General features: G+C 43.3%; 2 protein-coding genes across 2 annotated transcripts; one reads left to right on the top strand and one right to left on the bottom strand.

Moving 5' to 3' along the window:
- Positions 1–1,284: 1,284 nt before the first annotated feature.
- On the top strand, positions 1,285–1,887 carry TCEAL6 (transcription elongation factor A like 6). The gene has a single exon (XM_061179095.1). The coding sequence runs from the start codon at positions 1,285–1,287 to the stop codon at positions 1,885–1,887; it is 603 nt and encodes a 200-aa protein (XP_061035078.1).
- A 12,356-nt stretch (positions 1,888–14,243) lies between these two features.
- Positions 14,244–14,969, bottom strand: TCEAL2 (transcription elongation factor A like 2). Its single transcript, XM_061178756.1, has one exon. It carries the CDS (start codon positions 14,952–14,954, stop codon positions 14,274–14,276), a length of 681 nt encoding a protein of 226 aa, XP_061034739.1. The 5' UTR covers positions 14,955–14,969; the 3' UTR covers positions 14,244–14,273.
- Between the last annotated feature and the right edge of the window lie 6,140 nt (positions 14,970–21,109).

Here is a 21,109-nt window from a genome sequence, read left to right on the forward strand (position 1 = left end):
TCTTCCTTCTCCAACCACCCCGCCCCCCCACAGTCCTCAGCTGTCCGGTCCTTCTGGGATGGGGGTGACGGGCGGGATGGGGGGGGAGACCGAGCTCCGGTGACGTGGCGCTCACGTGACTGGCCGGGCACCCTGCAATCGGGTCCCGGCGCCGTCCGCTCGCGTTGCCCGCGCGGAACCAGCTCCCGGAGCTGCCCGGGCGGCGGGCGAGGGGCGAGCGGGCTTAGGCGAGCCAGAGGAGGCGCAGGCCCGGCCCGGGCGCTGCAGGTCAGTGTGAAGGTGGGCGCTGCTGGCGGCCCGGGTGGGGGTGGAAGCGGGTGGGACTAGGATTCGGGAGCAGCGGGGAGAGGGGAAGGGGTCCCGACATGGGTGAGGAGGGGCACGGGGCGTGGCGTGGGCAGGTGGGAAGGGAGGACCCTGCAACTGGCCCCGCCGCCTCCTCGACGCCACTCCTCTGCGCCCTCCATCCATTTTCTAGCCTGAAATGGGGTCGGGGGGACGGGGGGGGGAGAGCAGTGCGACCGTGAAACGGAGACAAATTCTGGAAATAACCCCCCTCTCACACTCTGAGCCTATGAGGAAATACTGATCTCCGCGTAAAGGGGTGGGGGCGGGGCGGGTTGCCTGCCGGGGAGGGGTCCCAGCGACCCAAACAGTTTGTAAAGCATCCTGGTCTGGTCCTGAGGCCTGACAAAAAGATATGGCGACTGAGGTGCGGGGTCAGGGGAGGTCAGGGGGAACCGTTGGATGAGGAGGGCCCGGATTCAGGAAAGGGACCTCAATCCACTGACCGTGCAGCCCCTCTCTGTCTCCTGTCTGCAGGTCTGCGTGTCTGTTCTCGGCACTCTGCAAGGCTAGAAAAGGAGGAACCTGTCCAGAAACCCTGCAGGTCAGTGAAAGGAGGGAGAAGCACTGGACAGGCATGGGGCTGGGGGCCGGGTATGGAGGGCACAGCTTGGGCAGAATTTGAGGGCCCCACTGCCCATCCCCCCACCATATGTAATATACACACTTCCTGCCACGCTGAAGGATGGTACAAGGTGGCAGGGCCTGCCAGGGAAATGGTTGGCTCTCAGTGCAGGAGGAATGGTGGGGTAAAGGGTGGCCAGAAGGCACACTAGGCTGGGCCAGGTCAGGGGAATGCTGACAAGGCTGAGATGCCAGTACTATCCGGACCTGCATTCCACCCCCAAGCCCTCAGTCTCCCTTGTTTCCTCTTGTCTCTCTCCCCCCACCCCACCCCATCCCATCCCCCAGGACAGGAAAACGAGGGGACATCTCAACATGGAAAAACTCTGCAATGGAAATGAAGGAAAGCTGGAAGGCGAGGGAAAGCCAGAAGATGAAGTAGAGCCTGAAAATGAAGGAAAGTCAGATGAGGAAGAAAAGCCGGAAGTGGAGGGGAAGACAGAACATGAGGGAGAGCTCCAGAATGAGGGACGGCCAGAAGATGAGGGACAACCAGAAGATGAGGGGAAGCAAGAAAAGCAGGGCAAGTCTGAAGCTGAGGGAAAACCACACAGTGAGGGCAAGCTGGAATCCCAGGCAAAGCCAGAGAGTCAGCTGTGGGCTGCTGAAAAGCGCCCTGCTGAAGACTATGTGCCCCGGAAAGCAAAAAGAAAAACGGACAGGGGGACGGACGATTCCCCCAAGGACTATCAGGACAACTTACAGGAAAGGCATCTGGGCAGTGAGGAGATGATGAGAGAATGTGCAGATATGTCAAGGGCTCAGGAAGAGCTAAGGAAAAGACAGAAAATGGGTGGTTTTCATTGGATGCAAACAGATGTACAGGATCCATTCACCCAAAGGGGCCAACGGGGTGTCAGGGGAATGAGGGACGGAGGTAGGGGCCAGAGGGGCTTACATGATATCCCATACCTTTAATGCCTTTGACCTTCAATTCTGACTCCTCTGATGAGAATATCACTGACCCTGCTTTCCCTGGCAGGCATTTGCCAGGCTATGTGCTTTAACCTTAAGCTGATACTTTGCTTTAGGTGTCACTCTCATTACCAGCAGCCTTTTGATCCAACTACAGTGCTCTCTGTGTTTCAGTAGGGGATTTTCACCCACGTGCATGGAAGAGATGTTCATGGTACACTGTAAAATAACAATAAAGAAAAAACAGTTTTCAGAATGGAATATATAGCATCAAACCATTTTTGTAAAAGTATAAATGTTTGTGTAATGCATCTGTGCACAGAGAAAACTAAAAATTAACTGATGGTTTTTTCTTGAATGGTAGCCAAAAATAGGTCTCACCTGCACTCAAAAATAATTCCAGTCACCTGATGGTACCTCCATGCCATTCCTCTGCAGATGTGCCCATCCCCATGTCTTCTCCTAGTTGTAACCATGTCAATGGGCACTGCTATCCCTTCTCTGAGGCCTTTACCGTCCTATGGCTCCCACCATGTGTGATTCTTTATCTTTCTTTGCTCACTCATCTCCACTTTTTCCTAAATGATATACATTATGTTAGTCATTAAAAAACAACTAAGGGACTTCCCTGGTGGCACAGTGGTTAAGAATCCACCTGCCAATGCAGGGGACACAGGTTCGATCCCTGGTCCGGGAAGATCCCACATGCCGCGGAGCAACAAAGCCCATGCGCCACAACTACTGAGCCTGTGCTCTAGAACCTGCGAGCCACAACTACTGAAGCCCGCGTGTCTAGAGCCCATGCTCCACAACAAGAGAAGCCACTGCAATGAGAAGCCCACACGCCACAAAGAAGAGTAGCCCCTGCTCGCTGCAACTAGAGAAAGCCTGCGTGCAGCAACGAAGACCCAACGGAGCCAAAAATAAATAAATAAATAAATAAATGTACTGGGGGGGAAAAAAAAAACTAAGACCAGAAAACAATACATGATAAGTGATTGGACTGTTCAGTGAGTTTATGAGAGCAATGAAGACACAATATTCCTGTTGTTAGAATGTACAATAATAGGTAAAACTCATATTAACTCTGGTACCCAGAGCTAGAGGAATCAACTTGGCAGTTATAACAGACACACTGTTGTAAGGGTCAGTGTTGTCATCTGTAAAATGGGGATAATATTTGCCTCATGGGACTGCCAAGTGGATCAAATGAGGTACTGAGTATATGAGATGTGTTGTGACCTAGCCCCCACCAGATACCTGGGGGAGGAATGGCTCCTATACCACTCTCATGCAGTAGCAGGTACGTGGATGGAATCAGACTCTTAGAGGAGAACTGAGGGAGGTCTCACTTGTGCCCAGGAACAAGTTCAGGCAGATGAGAGATAGGTGCCACTCTCTCTGGGATACTGCCATATCTGCTGGGCACTGTGCCTCTTCTCCTGGGTCCTGTACTCATTACTGATACTGTGTAATGAGCTGGAGGGTGTAAGGTGCCAAAGCCATATCAATTTCTCTGGAGTCAGTGCCCACCTCTATAGAAGTGTGGATAAAGCCCTCTCTTCACTTTAGAGTTACGGTTACCCTGTTACCTGTGAGTATCCCCCTAGTGCTACTTGAGACTAATACCTTTCAGACTCTTTTTAAGCAAAATGATCATTTATGTGTATTTTGTTGGTTTGCGTGTTTTTGCATACATAAGCATCCTTCTTACCAAATTCAGATGTTGCAGGTTAGACCAGGGGGGAAATATCTGCATGGTAGAAACTGTGCTATTCTCACAGGTTAATATCTCACCTGCAGTCTCTCTTTCCTAGGTTGAATTCTCTCCCAGGAAACTCTTGTCAGGCCCTGCGTTAGCAGTTCAGCAGACCCATCAACATATTTGATTTTTAGATCCTTAATAGTGAATATGTGGTGCATACACCAGCTGCATCAGCATAACCTGTGAGCTAATTAGAAATGCAGAGTCCCAGGCCCTACTCAGACCTACTGACTTGGAATCTTTATTTTAACAAGATCCCCAGATGATTCCTATGCACATTGAAGTTTGAGAAGCACTGGCTTAGAGGGAGACTCTTTTTAGGCTCCCCACTCCCACCTTCACATGAAGGATGTGCCTGAAAGGATAAATATATGCCCCATATAAGATACACATCATAGATAATTAAACAGACCCATGTTTGTCAATCTGCAGTTACCCCTCCCCCCATGCATTAGTAGGTCTTGAAATTAATTCACTGGGTCAGGACTTGTAATTTTTTAATGAACTAGAATAAAGTTGATTAGAGTCAAATATAAAATATCAAATTGAAGGTAGTTAGGGTGAATATTGTTTTGTGAAATTTATGTTTCAGTTATGTATGTATGTATGTATGTATGTGCACCATGAGTTGTGATGAAAAGTATATTTCTGACTGTGGGCTGTGGTTTTTAAAAAATTGAGAAACTCGGCACTGGACTCTTTGCATTGCAAAGAATATCCAGTCCATTTCGTACTTGTATCCCTAGTGCCCAGCACAGTACCTGACAAATAGTAGGTACTTATTAAAAGTGTAAATGATAATGACTAATTTAGGAACTCAAATTTTTCTCCAAGTTTAGCCTCTGTCTACACAAATAACCTTGGAAAAATAACTTCAGTTGTCGAACAGGGGTTACTTACAATTCCAAAATGATCCACAAGCCTTGGGCTTCACAGGCTGGATAGGAACTACTGCAATTCACAGCTAGAGCTGTCATTAGTAAAAGAAATATACACTCAGCAGCACCAAGGAGAGCTCCTGGGCTGGAGAAAGTGGAATTTCTTAAGCCCAGGAAGACAGGTTCTGCAAAGTGAACCTTCCACAGCTGTGGAATCTGTGCTGTAAAAGGGCCCAGTGAAGGGATCTGTGTTGCCACAGGAGCATAGCCTCACAAAAGAACAGAAGCATGCCTGCCAGGGTGGGAGGCCAGAGGTGAGGGGCTGCCCTGGAGGGATAGCAGCTGAGCTACCAGCAGATGGTCTTTCTCCACTTAGCCTGGGGGAATCAAGGCCTCGGGTTTTAGAGACAACATATATCATGTTGGTTTTGTGCTTGAACTCCCTATGATTTCCAGTTCTGTGTGGTGCCCAGAGCAAGAAAAAGATCTACAGTAGGTCCAGGCTGTAGGGCAAGTTTCTCTGACACTTCAGCTTCATGACTCTGCAGACCTGATTGTATTGTACTCCTGCTAGACAGAGCCTATGAAGCCTTAGAAAGCCCCAGTAGTAGAATTACAATACACACCCTAGTGTTTTAGAGAAAACAACATGCCCTCTTCTGTTGGCAGCTAGTCTCCATTTGAAAACTGCTTGTAGCTTGCTACCAGTCCTTGGTAAAGACTTAACATCTGATCATGAGGTTTTAATTTTCTGCACAAATGAGACATCCACTATGAACTTGTTTCTATATACTCTTTTGAATAATAAAGTTTGGTGTGAGCACCAGCTTTCTACCATTAATTGCAAATGGATTTAAAAGACTGGGCCTGAGTAAGTAAAGAAGGCACAAGTAAATTACAGACCTACTCCTGTTATTTCATTGTCTGTCTCTCAAAACATATATTGTCTCATGGGGAGTTCCTCAAGACCAGTTAGAAAAAGAGGGATACAACAGTGGTCCAGTTCATGGATGTATTTTCTTGGTATGTTGACAGTAGGTGCAAATGGGTGTCTGCTGCACTATAGCCCCACTCAGGAATGACTCAGAAAATAGTGGGAAAGAGAAATGATACCAGTGGGTAGAATTTTTGTGTGAAGACATCATGGCGGTAAGTATGGATCTACTCTGGTTCATGTGCAATGATTAAAAGATTGGTCAGGGACTTGGAGAGAATTAAATTGGAAAATTAATGATGAGGGAGTCTGAGGAATAGGTTTGTAGATGGCCACTCATAAAGGGCACAGATGGTACAGATATTTATGTCTCAAGATATAATCATTTACTACTGCACAACAAATTACCACACACTTAGCTGCTTAACAGATCACTAATTTATTAGCTCACCCATCTATAGGTCAGAAGTCTGGCACACCATGGTTGTGTTTTCTCTGCTCAGGGTGTCACAAGGTTAACATCAAGATGTCAGCCAAACCAAGTTCTCTTCTAGTAACTCTGGGGAAAAACTCTGCTTCCAAGTTCATTTATGATGTTTTCAGAATTCAGCTCCTTGCAGCTGTAGGATTGTGGTCGTACACTTTTTTGCTGGTGGTCAGGCTGTTTTCAGTTTGTAGAGGCTACCTGCATTCTCTACCATGAGACTCACTCTATTCTCAAGCCAGCAATAGCACATTGACTCTTTCTCATGCTTCTTATCTCTGACTTTTCTGTCTCTAACTCTAGACCCCTTATCTAAAGGGATGATATGATTAGGTAAGGCCCACCCAGATAATCTTCCTATGTTAAAGCCAACTGATTTGAGACCCTGATTACATCTACAAGGTGACTTCACAGAAATATATGGATTAGTGTTTGACTGAATAACTGGAAGAAGGTATGTATACACTATCGGCTGGTAATTTGGTAGGCCATCTTAAAATTATGCCTACCACAGTCTGCCTTCTGGTCCCCAAAGATTCATGTCCTTCCCAAATGCAAAATACATTCACCTTCTCCCAAGGTTCCCAAGAATCTCATCCCATTACAGTGTTAGCTCAGAAGTCAAAATCTCATCATCTAAATTATCTAAACCAGATGTGGATGAGAATCTTGGGCATAATTCATTAAGTGCAGTTCCTAAAGATATTCCTCTCCTCTGTGGACCTATGAAACTAAAGACACAAATTTTCTGCCCACAAAACTCCCAACATATAATGATGGGAGAGGCACAGGATAACAGTTATAGATGAAAATGGGGAAAATGGAAGATAAAAAGGAGTCACTATCCCAAAAGAGCTGGACTTCCATTATTAGATTTCAAGGCCTGAGAATAATCCTCTGCGGCTCTTAGCTTCACCCTCTGTGCTCATGGCTCCAGACTCTTGACTCTTAGCTCTGTATTCTGAGCTCTTGGTTCTGTCCTCTGATTCATCCTTCCTTTTTAATTAAAGGTAGCATGTGTTCCCAGTTAAGTAGCTTTATCAGGCTGCTTCCCACCATAAAAATTTGGGGGTTCAGATATTCTGCTTTCATTTTGTGCTCTTCTATCTCTTTCATTACAAGCTGACAATATTTCCATTGATATAATTTTCTTAAGAACCTTGTTAGTCTGGAATAAATTGTACTGGGTTTTACTCCACTGGACAAAATCCACACACACAATTATTTCTGAGATCATTTTTCTCTATCTTTGGCTCCTGCTGAGGTGGCTGAGTGTGCATGCATTCAGCTCCTAAAGGATGTGCATATTCCTTGCCACATGGTGCCTCCATCACCAAGCCAGTAGTGGTACATTAAATCATTCTCATACTTCAAATTATTGACTTCTTTGTCTCTGACCTCTAGACCCCTTAAGCTTCCTAGAGGCTGTCGGGTTTTGCTGAAAAATGAGCTTTGTGTGACTGAGTACTCTGACTTTTTTAACTTTTGGAGGTTTCAGCAAAAGGTTATACTAGTTACACACTCAAGTTTTTCTCTATGCCATTCTTTCAGAAGGTATCTCTTAATCTGAGTGTATTTTTCCATTTGAATAGAATGGGAATTTCCCAAATCATCAAGTCCTATTTTCTTTTTGTTTAACAGATATTCCCTCATTGTCTCTCTCCTGCCACATTTTGACATAAATGGTAAGAAGAAACCAGGCCATACCTCAGCAATTTGCTTGGAAATCTCTTCAGCTAAATGTCCAAGTTTATCACTTACAAGTGCTGCTTTCCAGTGAACTGTAGGAGATAATTTCACTAATCATTCTGCTACTGCATATGAGGATCTCACGCCTCCAGTTTCCAATAACATGCTCCTCACATCCTTCTGGACCTGTGCTAGCAGGGTCTATGAGGTGTATATTTTTACTTACAGGTGGTTCAAAGCAATAATGTTCCTCAAAGTTCTTCCAGCCTCCACCCACTGCCCAGTTACCAAGCCACTTCCACATTTTTAGGTATTTGGTACTTTCAATGCCAATATCTGTATTAGTTTTCTATTACTATGTAACAAATTACTTTAAATTTAGTGGCTTAAAATAAGACATTTATTACCTGACAGTGTCTCACACAGCTGGGATGTGGGGAGGAGGGAGCCCTGTGTTTTGGCTACGGCAGTCTGGAATGGAGTATCCACCTCACTGAACTTGGAAAGTGGGGAGGAAGCAGTCTTGGTTCATATATTAGAGGCTTTTAGCTTTCTTACTGAATTTTTGTAGCTTTTCTTGAGCAGATATTTCTTCGTGTGCTGTTTGTCCTTAGGACCATTTCCAAAGGCCTTTAATGGCTGATTTCGTTTTTTTAAAATATGATTTTTACTACTTTCACTGGGGATCAGGTCAGTGGAGCTCCTCATGCTGCCATGTCAGAAGTCAATCTTCCATTATTTCTTTATAGTATTTCATCCCCTCTTCTTCTGAGACTTTGATTATACATTTGACCCTTGAACAATGCAGGGTTTAGTGGTGCTGACCCCCTACACAGTTGAAAATCCATGTACATCTTTTCGCTTCCTCAAAACTTAACTACGGATAGTCTACTGTTGAATGGAAGCCTTACTGATAACACAAAGGGTCGATTAACACATATTTTGTGTGTTATATGTTATATACTGTTACAACAAAGTAAGCTAGAGAAAAGAAAATGTTATTAAGAAGATCATAAGGAAGAGAAAATACATGTACAGTACTGTACTGTATTTATCAATACTGTAAGTTTACGTTGTTTGTTTACATAGCCTGTCAATGCCTACATCAATAATGTCATGTGATGCAAAACACTGTAGCTGTTATATGTATTACTAACACTAGACTTCAAAAATGAAAAGATCATGTGAAAAAGAACTTCATATTTATTTACAGGTATAAGGATTCATGCATTGATAACAAAGAAGCAGCAATATGATTGCTTTATAGTAGCATAGTATAATCAATACCATTGCTTCACGGTAGCCTAGCCTAGGCACTAATGAATGAACCATTATAAAATTCTTATGGCATATAGTATTACAGTCATATTCATAATACAGCACTGAAACATTATTACATTAAAGAAAAACACCTGTCTGTGATGATGATAGGCTGATACACAGTTTCTCCAATTGTGAGAGAGACAGAAAGAGGTATATTGTATGGTAATGTAATTCTTTGAAAGCAGAGTTATAAAACAGTAAGAAAACGAACACATTATTAATTTTATATCAGTCACCTTATGCCTATGTAAGAATAGGCTATCCACTTCAATATAAATATTGCACACAATGTTCTACACACATATTTTTGTATATTTCTTGAAAAAAATCCGCATATAAGTGGACCAAGCAGTTCAAACCCATGTTGTTCAAGGGTCAGTTGTATATACATTAGATTTTTTTCCCCACCATATCCCATTAGACTGTCACAATCTTTTCTGTATTGTCTATCCTTTTGCCTCTCTCTCTCCCTCAGTCTAGAGATTAGCACCAGTTTAGAGCCTTTAGCTAGTAACTCCCAGGAGGTCTTGGTATTTCTATGTCCCTAGGGCACAGTCACCCTGAAAAGTGTCTGCAGGTTCCACTGGAAAAGATTTCATGTAAGATTCATAGTATACACCAGTGGCTGCCGGGTCCTACCTTAGAGGTAACCTGCCTTCCCCTCAGTTGGATGAGAAGTTGAAAAACCCCACTACAGCAACTCAAATTAGGAAACAGCAGACCTAGAATTTTTTTCTGCCTCAATATGTCAGGCAGCATCCTATAGGCTGCCCAATTATTTCATTTTTAAGAATGCTCTGATTAGCCATCACCACAGATCCCTGTGGGTCAAACATCCTCTAATTACCATTTTATCCCTGTGGCTCATTGTAGTAGTTGCACTCACCTTGTCACATATGATTAAGCACTATCACCTGACCTCTAGCACTCTAAGATCCCTTCATTCACATTAAGATCAAGTAGCCCAATTCCACTGCAGCATTCTCCACCATCATCTCCAGCCTACAGAGCACAGGCCCACAGAAATCTTCAAGGATGTCCGTGACCCTCTCACCAATGATTTTTAATGCCTTGGAGCATGTCTGCACAAATACCCTATCCCATATATCAGGGCTCCACTCTTTCCCTACTAGTGTCTTTACCTTACTGTAAAATCCATAGCAGGTAGGGCATTTAATTGGCAGTGGAACTCGGTGACAGTATGAGGACCTGAGCTTTGTCCTCACCTTTTTTTCCATCCCTAAGATGAGGAACTTCTTCAAACATGCCATGCAGGCTTTCTGGCGCTCTACATGTGTTTTCTGTCATATTATATAGCTTTCAATTTCCTTTTTCCTATGCATATTCTTTAGGACCATCAGATGAACATGGGAAACTCCACAACCTTTTGGATAATGCTTTTTGACACAGTGCTTAAATGACACAGCAGCTTGATTCCCCAAACTTTGGATTCCACCTGTACTTCATTCTATGCCACCTGTGGTGTTGAGTAAGTGTGATACTACTACATGCCATGTACCAAGGAACCTCTCCTAACACCTGCCCCCTACTCTCCCAACCCCCATTGCAAAGAGGTTATTTTTCCCTCCTCAAATTAGTAACCCAATTTCTGGGGTAACTGATTCTGAGAAGTGCATGACAGGAAAGAGGGAGCCCATCTGCATTAGGAAATTTGAGACTTTTTAAAAAAGTACAATATACAAAGATGTGGGAAGGGTACTGGAGAACCACGGGGTAGTGCAATACTCCATGGCTAGTAAAGGTAGGATTATCTAGGCCTGAGGGACAAAGGGAAAGAGGGGTTACTGAAAGCTTGAGATACAGAGCCTATTTGGAGAGGGCAACCCCCCAGGAAACTTTAGAGAAGAGACTCAGTCAGCATCTGGTGACACTACAGGGAACAAGCTGGGAAGTAAAGTTCCTGACCACATTGTCCACCACTTACTCCCAAAGGACAAGGGAGCCCTTTGATGTAATCAATACAGGTCAGATTCCCTGGGATGTAGAGCAGGGTGGAGGAGGGTGGAGACTGAATCCCAATGGGAAGATGGAGAGATTTCTAGCAAATAAGCGAGGGCCATGTTAGCAGTACTCACTGGGAGTTGTGCCTGCAGTGAGAAAGGGTACCCCTATTCAGCTGTTATTACACTGTGAGGAGGAGGGTAAAAGGCATATTGTTTTTAGAGGGTTAATTCCAGCAAGACTGGGATTTGCCCAAGCTGGTCTACTAAAATAAGAAATGCACCTGTGAGTTACTGACTCATGGTAAAGGCATGAAACATACTAAGAGTGTTGTTTTAGAACCACTGGTCCGAGGAGTTTGGATGGTTTGTACCAGCTTGTCAGCTTTGCTTATTGGTAACAAAAAGGTTGATCGTTTGCACCTGGTCTTGGTGAACATCCCCACCAAGAGCTCTGCTGTTGAAGAGCTACAACATAGCAAGAATATGCCTACGTAACCATCACTGCAAGAGAATCCTGGGCTGAGACTCCATTTTGTGGTCTCTGGTTCTAAGGTACTCTGTGAACACATCAGTGGTTCCTATTCCAAAAGAAGTGCATATTTCCAGGGCTCTTATAGAGAGGGAAGGCAATTGGAGCTTGCATCTGGCCACTTTAGACCCCTGGGTATGAGACAGCTCTTGGCTGTGAGGCATATCCTCAATGCTGTTGCTACATTGCATCCTTTTTTCCCCCCTGTGCTAAACTACAGATTTGCAAGGTTTGACATTTGAGGTCTCATGAGTCTTCTTTAGCAATGGAACTGTTTAGCTGTCATAGTTATGGCATCTAAAGAAGGAAATACACCATCTTATGAGATGCCTTCCATTTGCCTTTGTTTATAGTCATGATTTGCTCTAAAAACATTTTCAGGTTCTCTTCAGTAGATATATTAATCCTTGCCTTTATGGATTCTTACTCCCAAATTTTATACCTTACAAAGGCCTTCAGCTCTCCCCCACACCCACCAAGTAAACATTGCAACTCTTCTGCTCACCTTATGGTTTACACTTAATACAACTGCAATCATAATGAATATATAAGTCAGTGGACATTAGCCTTTAGTGTGAATCAGAATCACCTAGGAAGCTTGTTAAAAATGGAGATTCCAGCGCTCCACTCAGTGGATCCGAAGTGGGGGTCAGGAGTTCACATTTTCAACAAAGTCCTCTGGTGATTTTATCGTGGCAAATTTGCACACTTTAAAAACATGCATGCATTAATGAAATGAGATAGGGTTAAATTTGTGGTACAAACCCTTCTACATGGCGTTTCGTTTGGAACTGCAAGTAAACCCTGCTAGAGAAATAGAGTCCACAGTTATTTATCTAGACCTGGAATGATCTGAGGCAAGAATGCCTAACTCAGCTATCATCATTTACAAATTTATTAAGAACCTATTACTTGACAGGCACTGTGCTAGGCATTAGAGGTACCAGGATAAAAAGGACAAATTGTGCTTTGAGAAGCAGAGTCCAAAGCAGTGTTTCTCAATTTTTAAAAAATTTAGCCCACAATCAGAAATTTATTTTTCATCACAACTCAAGGTGTACAAACATACGTACATATATAAGTGAAATACTATTTTCACAAAACAATACTCACCCTACCTACCTGGGATACAATCTGATATTTACTGTTTAGCTCTAACCAATGCTATTCTACCCTACTTCATTAAACAATTTCAGGTATTGACTCATTGAATTTGTTTCAGGTTCTACTACTGTTGGGGATGTGGAACTGCAGTTCAACAAACACAGGCCTACTTAATAATCTGCAGGATGTATCTTATAAATACATGTAGCACATGTATTTATCCTTTTAGGCACATATTTCACATGATGGTGGGAGTGGGAGGCTAAGGAGAGTCTCCTTATAAACCAGTGCTTTGCAAACTTCAAAGTGCACAGGAATCACCTGAAGATCTTGTTTAAATGAAGATTCTGAATCAGTAGGTCTAGGATGGGGACCTGAGATCCTGCATTTCTATCTCTCAGATGATGCTGATGCAGCTGGTCCATGGACCACTATTTGAGTAGCAATGCTCTAAAAACCACAATTATGGGTAGGTGTGCTAACCTTGTAATGCAGGACCCAGCAGGAGTCTCCTAGGAGATAATTTCCTCTAAGGAAAAAGGAATGGAGCAGAGAAGGTACTGACAGATGAGAAAAGCACAGTGTGCGCCACTCAAATTTTATCCCAGCTTCCCATATCTGAATCTGATGGAAAGATGGCTGTATGTAAAACCTGAAATCCATTAGTGACCAAAGGAGCACTGAGGTATTACCACTTGGATAAGTATAACTCTAAAGTGAAGAAAAGGGCTTTATCCTCACTTCAATCGGTGTCATGGTGTGGGGCAGGTTTAGGGCTCACTGGGGACTCCAGGGAAATCCATTGAGCTTTGTCATCTTGAGGACATCAGTCCATCAGCAGCAGTGAGGACCTTAAGAAGATGGAGGACTCATGAGAAGTGGCACAGTGCCCAGCAGACATGGCAATACCCAGGGGAGGGTTGTACCCACCTTTTGGCTTCCTGGAACTTATTCCTGGGCATAGGTGAGATGTACGTCAACCCTCTTCCAAGTGTCTGATGGGGTCCTGGTCCTGCTAGTATAGGGGAAAGGTAGAAGCCAGCCTAACACAGCTTACATACTCAGTACCTCATCTAATCCATTCCACAATCCTGTGAGGCAATTATTATCCCCATTTCACAGATGACAAGACTGCTCTTTATAGCAATTGATCTGTTATAACTGCCAAGTTGATTCCTCCAGATACGAGTCCAGAAGTAATGTGAGTTTTACATAACATTTTAAGTTCTGACAACAAGAATTTACAGTGTCTCCACTGCCTTCATAAACTCAGTAAACAGTTCTTTGTATTGCTTTTTATGTATTGCTTTCCTTTTTTATGTTTTAGCATTTCTTTATAAGAAAAGTAATCTGTGTTCCTTAGGAAAAATTAAACAGATGAGTAGAAAGAAAACAAAGAAAATAAATCACCCACAATCTCACAACTCATAAAACCACTGTTAACCTTTTAGTGAACAAAGTTTTCTATTTTTCCTGTGCATAGATGTACTATATAAATTTCTGTTCTTTTACAAAAGTGGACCGATTCTGTAGATGATATTATAAGCTGCTTTATTTTTCCAAGAATCATAACACCTTTGTAATGCACATGGGTAAAAATCCCCTACTGACAGAGTACTCTAGTTGGATCAAAAGGTTGTTGATAACAAGAGTGACGCCTAAAGCAAAGTATTTGCAAAACTTTAAAGCACAGGGCCTGGTAAACGCCTGCCAGGGGCACTACACAAAAGGAATGTCTTCAAAGCCCCTTTGTGGGGCCCTGCAGCCACCCCTGAGTTCCCTTGGGCCCCTCGGGTGGAAGGGGTCCTGTAAACTTTTTTGCATCCACATAAACCCCCCCAATTTCTGTCTGGTTTTCTTCACCTCATCCTCCACCCTGGCCATCTCGTCAAATTCTCTTATCATCTCTTCATTGCTCAAATGCATATCGTGTATGGCCTCCTTGTATTCCTTGAGACACTGAGCCAGCCCCTTGTTGGTTTTTCTTTTGGCCTTCCTGGGTACATCATCCCCAGCTGGGCGCTTTCCTGCAGCCCTTGGTTCGCTGGCTGGCTTTTCTTCTTTTGGCTTTCCCTCGCTCACTGGCTTTCCCTCACTTACTGGCTTTCTCTCACTCTCTGGTTTTCCTTCTTTTGGTTTTCCCTCACTCACTGGCTTTGCTTGGGTCTCTGGATTTCCTTCTTTTGGCTTTGCCTCACTCTCTGGCTTTTCCTTATCCTTTAGTACTTCCTCATCTTCTGTCTTTCCCTTGAGATCTGTCCTTCCCTTGTTTTCTAACTTTTCCTTGTCTTCCACAGTACAAGCTACTCCCGGCTTTCCCGCATCCAGTGGCTGTTCTTTGTTTTCCATCTTGCCTTGGTTCTCAGGCTTTCCTTCATTTTCACTGCAGAGTTTTTCCATGTTGAGTGTCCCCTCCTTTTCTGTCCTGGGGGATGGGGCAAGGGGAAGAGAAGACAAAGAGGAAACAAGGGAGATGAGGGCTTGGGAATGGAATGCAGGTCCGGATAGTAGCAGTCGCTTCTCGCCCCTTGTCAGGGGTCCCCTGACCTGGCCCGGCCCTCCTAGTGTGCCTTCTTCCCACCCTTTACCCCACCATTCCTCGTGCACACGTGAGCCAACCATTTCCCAGACAGACCCTGCCATTTTTCCCTACGCTTGCTCAGCAAGGCAGAGTGTGTGTAAATGTGTTGGGAAGTGGGCAGTGGGGCCCCCAATTCTGCCCGGGCCGTGCCCTCCACACTCCCCACCCCTCTGGGTCCCTGTCCAGTGCCCTCCTCCTTCACTGACCTGCGGGGATCTGGACAAATTTCTCCTCTTATTGTAGCCTAGCAGAATGCTGGGAACAACAGCCTCACAGACCTGCAGACAGACAGAAGGGGCTGGGAGCTCCGAGGACGCAATCGGGGCCCTCCTCATCCACCGTTGCCTCCCCCACCTCCCTTGACCCCGCACCTCAGTCGCCATATCTTTTTGTCAGGCCTCAGGACCAGACCAGGATGCTTTACAAACTGTTTGGGTCGCTGGGACCCCTCCCCGTCAGGCAACCCGCCCCGCCCCCACCCCTTTACGCTGAGGTCAATATTTCCTCATAGGCTCAGAGTGTGAGAGGGGGGTTATTTCCAGAATTTGTCTACGTTTCACGGTTGCACTGCTACCCCCCCGTCCCCCCGACCCCATTTCAGGCTAGAAAATGGATGGAGGGCGCAGAGGAGGGGCGTCGAGGAGGCGCGGGGCCAGTTGCAGGGTCCTCCCTTCCCACCTGCCCACGCCGCGCCCCGTGCCCCTCCTCACCCATCTCGGGACCTCTTCCCCTCTCCCCGCTGCTCCCGAATCCTAGTCCCACCCGCTTCCACCCCCACCCGGGCCGCCAGCAGCGCCCACCTTCACACTGACCTGCAGCGCCCAGGCCGGGCCTGCGCCTCCTCTGGCTCGCCTAAGCCCGCTCGCCCCTCGCCCGCCGCCCGGGCAGCTCCGGGAGCTGGTTCCGCGCGGGCAACGCGAGCGGACGGCTCCGGGACCAGATTGCAGGGTGCCCGGCCAGTCACGTGAGCGCCACGTCACCGGAGCTCAGTCTCCCCCCCCATCCCGCCCGTCACCCCCATCCCAGAGGGACCGTACAGCTGAGGACTGTGGGGGGGCGGGGTGGTTGGAGAAGGAAGAGTTACCGACAGGGCAGGTCGGGGGAGGCTTCCTGACTGCAGGTGCTTTACCTGGCGCCTCTCAGGTCCTCGCTCAGCATCCCTCTGAGATGCCCATTATCCCCAGTTGTGACAGCTGATCACAGGGAGGGTACCCGACTTCTCCAAGAGCGCTCCACACGGAGCCCCACAGCCCGCTTTCAAGACCAGCTCCGCCTGACTCCAGAGCGCTGGTGGTGGTGTCTGCCAGGAAGCTGCGCTGCCTCCTTGAGTAGCAGCTATGTCCTGAGCCTCTGCTCTTCTCGGTCCATGTGTTCTCTCTTCCTGGCTGGTCTCTGTTCATTTCCCTCTAAACACAGATGATTCCCAAATCTACATATCCAGGTTATTCCCTCCCCTGAGTCTCAGACCTTCTTTGCCAACTGTCTATTGGACACCACCGCCTGAATGTCCCTGAGGGACCTCAAAATCCATAACCCCAAACTGATTTTACCAACTTCCTTCTCGCCTTCTCTGTTCACTTCTCTCCACACTGGAAACTTGCACTCCAACATTTAAACTAGTCTCATCTAGAGAGAATGTCAGACAGCTAAAATGTTAAAAAAGAAAAAAGGATGCATTAAAACATTTAAAATTATGGACCACAGATGAACAGATTCATCAAAATCCTTGGTTCACAGCTTACTCTTATCATTGACCCGTGTTGACCCTCTTTCCTTTCCTTCCATCCCTTCCCTTCCCTTTCCTCTTTCACACTTGTGAAACCACGACCCAACTCAAAAACTAGAAAATTGACAATATTATAGTTGCTACAGTGTAGTGCCATATATTTGGTTTTGATGATATGACTATACGGTGTCTTGGTTTGGATCTCTTTAAGTTTATCCTGATTGGAATTAATGAGCTTCTTGGATGCACAGATTATTGTCTCTCTTCTAATTTGAGTAATTTTCATCCATTATTTGTTCAAAAATTCTTTCCGCCCCTTTCTATCTCTCTTCTGCTTCTTGGATTCCCATCGTGAATATGTTAGTATGCTTGATGGTGTCTCATGGGTCTCTTAGGTTTTGTTCATTTTTGTTCATTCTTTTCACTTTCTGCTGCTCAGACTGAAGGATCTCAATTGACCTGTCCTCAAGTTAGCTTATTCATTCTTCTCCCTACTCAAACATGCTGTTGAACCCCTCTACTGAGCTCTTCATTGTAGTTATTGTACTTTTAAGCTCCAGAAGTTCAGTTTAGTTTCTTTTCATAGTTTCATTCTCTTTATATTCTATCTCTCTACTGATATTCTATATCTTCTGAGGCATTCTTCTCATTTCCTTTAGTCCATTATCCAGGGTTTCCTCTAGCTCTTTGAGCATATTTAAGACAATTCATCTAAAATCTTTGCCTAGTTAGTCCAATACATGAACTTTCTCAGTCAGTTTCTAATAATTTTTTAAATTTCCTGTGAATGGACCATACTTTCTCATTTCTTTATATACCTCACAATTTGTGTTGGAATCTGAGTGTTTTGAATATTAGCAAGTGTCAACTCTAGAAATCAGATTCCCCCACTTCACAGGATTTGTTGCTCTCTGTTGTGGGTTATTGTTTCCTTGTTTAGAGACTTTTAAAAAATACTTTTTTAAATTCTGCATTTTTGGTCATATTTGGCCACTGAAGTCTGTGTTTCATTAGCTCAGTGGTCAACTGGTGTTCGGACAGAGTTACTTTAAATGCCTACAGCCAACAAAAGAAAAAAGAAACTACTTTCCCAGTCTTTACAGATGAGCTCTGCGCTGGAGCACTTTTTAAATGCTTTACTTTCTGCTTGTGCAGAGCCTGAAGGCCAACTAAGGTGAATGCTTAGGGTCTTCTGTGGCCTTTTCTGAGCATGTGTTCAATCTCGGGCATGTACATAAGCTTCTTGATTCCCCAGTATATGTGAGTGTTTAAAAGCGCTTGTTTCGCCATGTATCTCTTTTCCCTAATGCTTCCTACCTAGGCTTCTCAGTCTGTCTCTTGCTTATCCCAAATGTTGTTCCTTGCCCCAGGGTGCTGTGGCCAATACCTATGACTTTAAATACTTTTGGCAAATGCCACCCAGGAAGCTACTGTTCCAGCTCCAGTCCTGGGAATGCTCTCAGTCTACCGTGACAAAGGGAAATTTTGTGCTTGTCCTTGAGGCCGCCACCAGACAGACCAAGATCAAACACAATTCTATGAGAATAGGATCCAGATTCCTCCTCCTGTCACTAGCAATCTTAACCAGGATAGTGGGCTGCCATCCACAAACTACTGCCAATTTGGGGCATGGATGATGGTAGACAGGCAGTTTAAAATTTCTTGCCACAAAGCAGGAGCTTCTTTCTGCGCCAAATTTCCCCCAGTTGTAATTTTTTTGACTAGATTCCAGAGTTCTGCAAAAGTTGATTCTGATAGTTTTTACCAGTTTATTAATTGCTTTTGGGGGCCAGGGGATGAAGTCCTGGAGTTCCATACCCTGCCACTTTCAGTAATGTTACTTTTCTTTCTATTTCTATTTGTCAAGTTTGGTAGTTTGTGTTTTTATGTGAATTTGTCCATTTCATCTATCTGGTCTTATTTGTTGTCATACAGTTGTTCATAGTATTATCCTATAATCCTTTTTAAACCCATAGAATTGAGAGTGATGTCCACTGTTTCATTCCTGATTTCGTTAATTTGAATCCTCATCCTTTTTCCCTTGGCAGTCTACTTATAGGTTTGTAGGTTTTTTTAAAAAAACTATTTTTAAAGAACCTGCTTTTCGTTTTAATAATGTTCTCCATTGTTTTTCTATTCTCTATTTCATTTATATCCACTCTAATTGTCTGATTTCTTTGGGATTAAGCTGCTTTTCTTTTTCTAGTGTTTTAAGGTAGAAATTTAAATGATTGATTTCAGATTTTCATCTCTCTTTATATAAGAATTTAAAGCTATAAATTTCCCTCTAAGCACTGTTTAACTACATCCCATATGTTTTGGTATGTTGTGTTTTTGTTTTTATTCATCTCAAAGTACTTTATAATTTCTCTTATGATTTCTTCTGATTAAATGGAGGTATATTGTTTAATTTCTATGTATTTGTAGCTTTTCCAGATTTCCTTATGTTGTTGATTACTAATTTAATTCCATTATGATCAGAGAATATTCTTTGTATGATTTCAATCCTTTTAAGTTTATATAGGATTTTATTATGGCCTAGTATATGATCTATCCAGGAGAATGCTCCATGGGTGCTTGACAAGAATGTATATTCTGATGTTGCTTGGAGTATTCTGTAGGTGTCTGTTATTCTAGTTGGTTTGTAGTTTTATTCAATTGTCCTATTTCTTTGTTGGTATTCTTCCTACTTGTTCCATCAAATTTTGAAATTGTCTTTTTTAAGTCTGCAGTTGTTATCATCAAAGTGTCTGTTTTTTCCTTTTACTCTGTCAGTTTTTGCTTTAAGTATTTTGATGTTCATATATGTTCATTTTTTTATATTCCTTATGGATTGACCTTGTTATCATTATAAACACCTTTCTTGTTCTCCAGTAACATTTTTTGTATTAAAGTCTATTTTATCTGCTATTAAAAATAACCACTCCTTTTTTGTTACCCTTTGCATGGTATGTATTTTTCTGTCTTTTCACTTTCATTCTATTTCTTTCTTTGAACCTAAAAATGTTTTTCTTCTAGATAGTGTATAATTGGATAATGCTTTTTTTCCCCTTTCTGCTAAAATTTTCCCTTCGAATGGAGCATTTAATCAATTTGCATTTAATATAAACATGGATAAGGTAGGATTTATATCTGCCATTTTATTATCTGTTTTTATATGTCTTCTGCCTTTTTTGTTCCTCTGTTTCTCCACTATTGATTCTTTTTTAAAGATAGAAAAATATCTTTGTGCCATTTTAATTCTCTTGATGCTTCTTTTACAATATTTAAAAAATTATTTTCTTAGTGGTTACCCTAGGGATTAAAATTAATATCTTAGATTAAAACAATCTACTTTTGTCAATTCTAACTTAATTTCAATGGTATAAAAAAGTTTGTTCTGATATACCTGCATTCCCTCCTTCCTCCTTTGTGGTATTATTGTCATTGAAACCACATCTTTAGCCATCATAAGCCCATGAACACTGTTTTATAATTATCCTATTTAAATCAAATAGGAGAGGAAAGAGTTATAAACAAATATACATATACTGTCTGTATTAATTTTCTATTGCTGCTGTAACAAAGTACAACAAATTTACTGGCTTAAAACAACAGAAATTTATTCTCTTATAATTCTGGAGTTCATAAATTTGAAATAATTTCATGGGGTTTAACCAAGGTATCAGCAGAGCTATATTGCCTCTGGAGGCTTTAGGAGAGGATCCATTTTCTTGCCTTTTTCCAGCTTCTAGGGCTGTATTCCTTGACTGTGTCCCCTTCCTCCATCGCCAAAGCCAGTAGCATAGCATCTTCAAATGTCTCCCAGCTTCCATCATCACATCACTTTTTTCCTCTTCTGCTTAAAATTTCCTTCTGTCTCTCTCTTATAAGAACCCTTGTGATTGCATTTAGGGTCCACCCAGATAATCCAAATAATCTCTGCATCTCAAGATCCTTAACTTAATCACAAATGTAAAGTCCCTTTTTGCCATATAGGGTAACATTCATAGGTTACAGAGTTTGGACATGCATATATTTTGGGAGGTCATTATTTGGCCTACCACTCTGTCTTTTATATTTACCTAGTTAGTTACCTTGCCAGTGCTCTTCATTTCTTCATGTGGACTCAAGTTACCATCTAGTGTCCTTTCATTTCAACCTGAAGGATTCTGTTTAGTATTTCTTATAGAACAGTACTAAATATTTTAAAATTCTCTCAGTATTTGTTATCTGGGAAAGTCTTAATTAATCCTTAATTTTAAAGGA

This window comes from Eubalaena glacialis, chromosome X, assembly GCF_028564815.1.
Source record: "Eubalaena glacialis isolate mEubGla1 chromosome X, mEubGla1.1.hap2.+ XY, whole genome shotgun sequence".
Taxonomy (NCBI): Eukaryota; Metazoa; Chordata; class Mammalia; order Artiodactyla; family Balaenidae; genus Eubalaena; species Eubalaena glacialis.